This window comes from Echinops telfairi, unplaced genomic scaffold (genome assembly GCF_000313985.2).
Source record: "Echinops telfairi isolate 266 unplaced genomic scaffold, ASM31398v2 ScPeMD7_39;HRSCAF=148, whole genome shotgun sequence".
In the NCBI taxonomy this organism is placed as follows: Eukaryota; Metazoa; Chordata; class Mammalia; order Afrosoricida; family Tenrecidae; genus Echinops; species Echinops telfairi.
In genome coordinates, this window is record NW_022103937.1 from 785,834 (window position 1) to 787,453 (window position 1,620).

The following is a 1,620-nucleotide window of genomic DNA, read 5'->3' on the forward strand; positions in this document are numbered from 1 at the left end:
AGTCCGCCCAGCAGGGCAGGCCGGGCAGCATTCTGGGGCCAGTAACACTTGGTCGGTGGGTGAGAGCCCTCAGAGGGTCCTGCGTGGGGCTGGGGGTCCCGGCACCCTGAGGCTCCCTGGTCCAAGGTTTTGGGTGGCAGCAGGAGCAGCTCCAGGCTCAGCTCACATCATTCAGGGCCTTGCGGGCAAACTGCGGCAGCACGAAGGCTGCGCGGTGCACGTCCGCGTTGTAGTACTTCAGCCGCCTCTGCTCCACCTGCGCCTGCGTCAGCGGCTGCACCGGCACCTGGAAGTTGGTGCTCGGGCTCTTGCTGCACAGCATGAAGCTGATCTGGCCGCTGGGGTAGGTGGGGATGGTGCAGTAGGGGTAGGCCACCACGGGGAAGAGAGACTTGCAGAACTGCCGCATCTCCTTGATCAAGTCCAGGTGCAGCCACTGGCACTCGCCTTGGCAACAGAGAATGCCATCCTTCTTGAGGGCCGTCTTCAGGAGCTGGTAGTAGGACTCCTTGAAGAGGCCCTCAGCAGGGCCCATGGGGTCTGAGGAGTCCGTGATGATGACGTCATAGGCATCCTGGTTCTGCTTCATGAACTTAAAACCGTCGACGACGTGGAGGGTCAGTTTTGGGCTGGAGTAGCCAACAGCCCTGCCCGGTAGGAACTTCTTAGAGACTTGGATGACATCCTCGTCAATCTCACACTGGACCACGGCCTCCACGGAGGGGTGCTTCCCGCCTTCCCGCAACGCCTCCATCCTCACCCCCGATGAGCAGCACCTTGCATGGGTTGGGATGCTGCAGAGGGGCAGGTTGGCGATCATAGGGGTTCATCTGTCCTAGATTCCCTGTGTTTCCAGTTCCCATCTGTACCGCTGTGCATCCTCTGGTCTAACCAGGTTTGCAAGGCAGAATTGGGGTCATGGTAGTTGGGGGGAGGAAGCGAGTAAGAACTAGAGGAAGGTTGTGGATTTCTTTTGTTCTATTTTAAAATAATTTTTAATAATTTAAATTTATTTTTAATACATTTTTACTTGTAAAAAGAAATTAGATCAGCTATTTTTATATTTAAATAGGAAAAGGAAACATTTTAAGCATTAGCAATGTCTTCAATATAACTTTACCCTATCTTATCAATTTTTATATAGAGTAACCTTAGTATTATTATTTGTAAGTAAATGGTTTTATTTTTAATTATTTCTTCAGCCCCAGTATTTTAGGAATACATTATAAAATTCCAAATCATATGTGTCTTTTCTCCAAATTTTGCTAATTTCTCGCTTCAGTGAATGGCTATCAGCGAATGTGACCTAGGTTCTTTTTTGGTAAAATTTTGTTTTTTAAAAGTTATCAAAATATTCTATGACCAATTATCTAATTAGTCTGTTTCAAGTGCATATTGAAAGGTGAATTTCCTGTTTTTAGATTACCAAATTGGATGCATTCTTATTAATTTTATCTTAGTTTTAAAATCTCCCTATCCTTGATTTTGTTTCTTTGACTTATGGTAAATAGATGGTGGAGGATTTTTTTTTTTTTTTATGTAGTTGTACTTTGATTATTTTTTGGTTTTGCCTCAAGTAGTTTTTTGTTTTTTTTCTTTTTTAACATTTTATTAGGGGCT

General features: G+C 45.6%; 1 protein-coding gene across 1 annotated transcript in view; it reads right to left on the reverse strand.

The window, feature by feature from the left end:
• Positions 1–157: 157 nt before the first annotated feature.
• The window catches only part of LOC101647712 (spermidine synthase-like), a 22,011-nt gene continuing 20,548 nt past the window's right edge, over positions 158–1,620 (reverse strand). Inside the window, 1 exon segment of the mRNA XM_045290497.1 lies at positions 158–748. Within this exon segment, the coding sequence (XP_045146432.1) occupies positions 158–748 (591 nt within the window).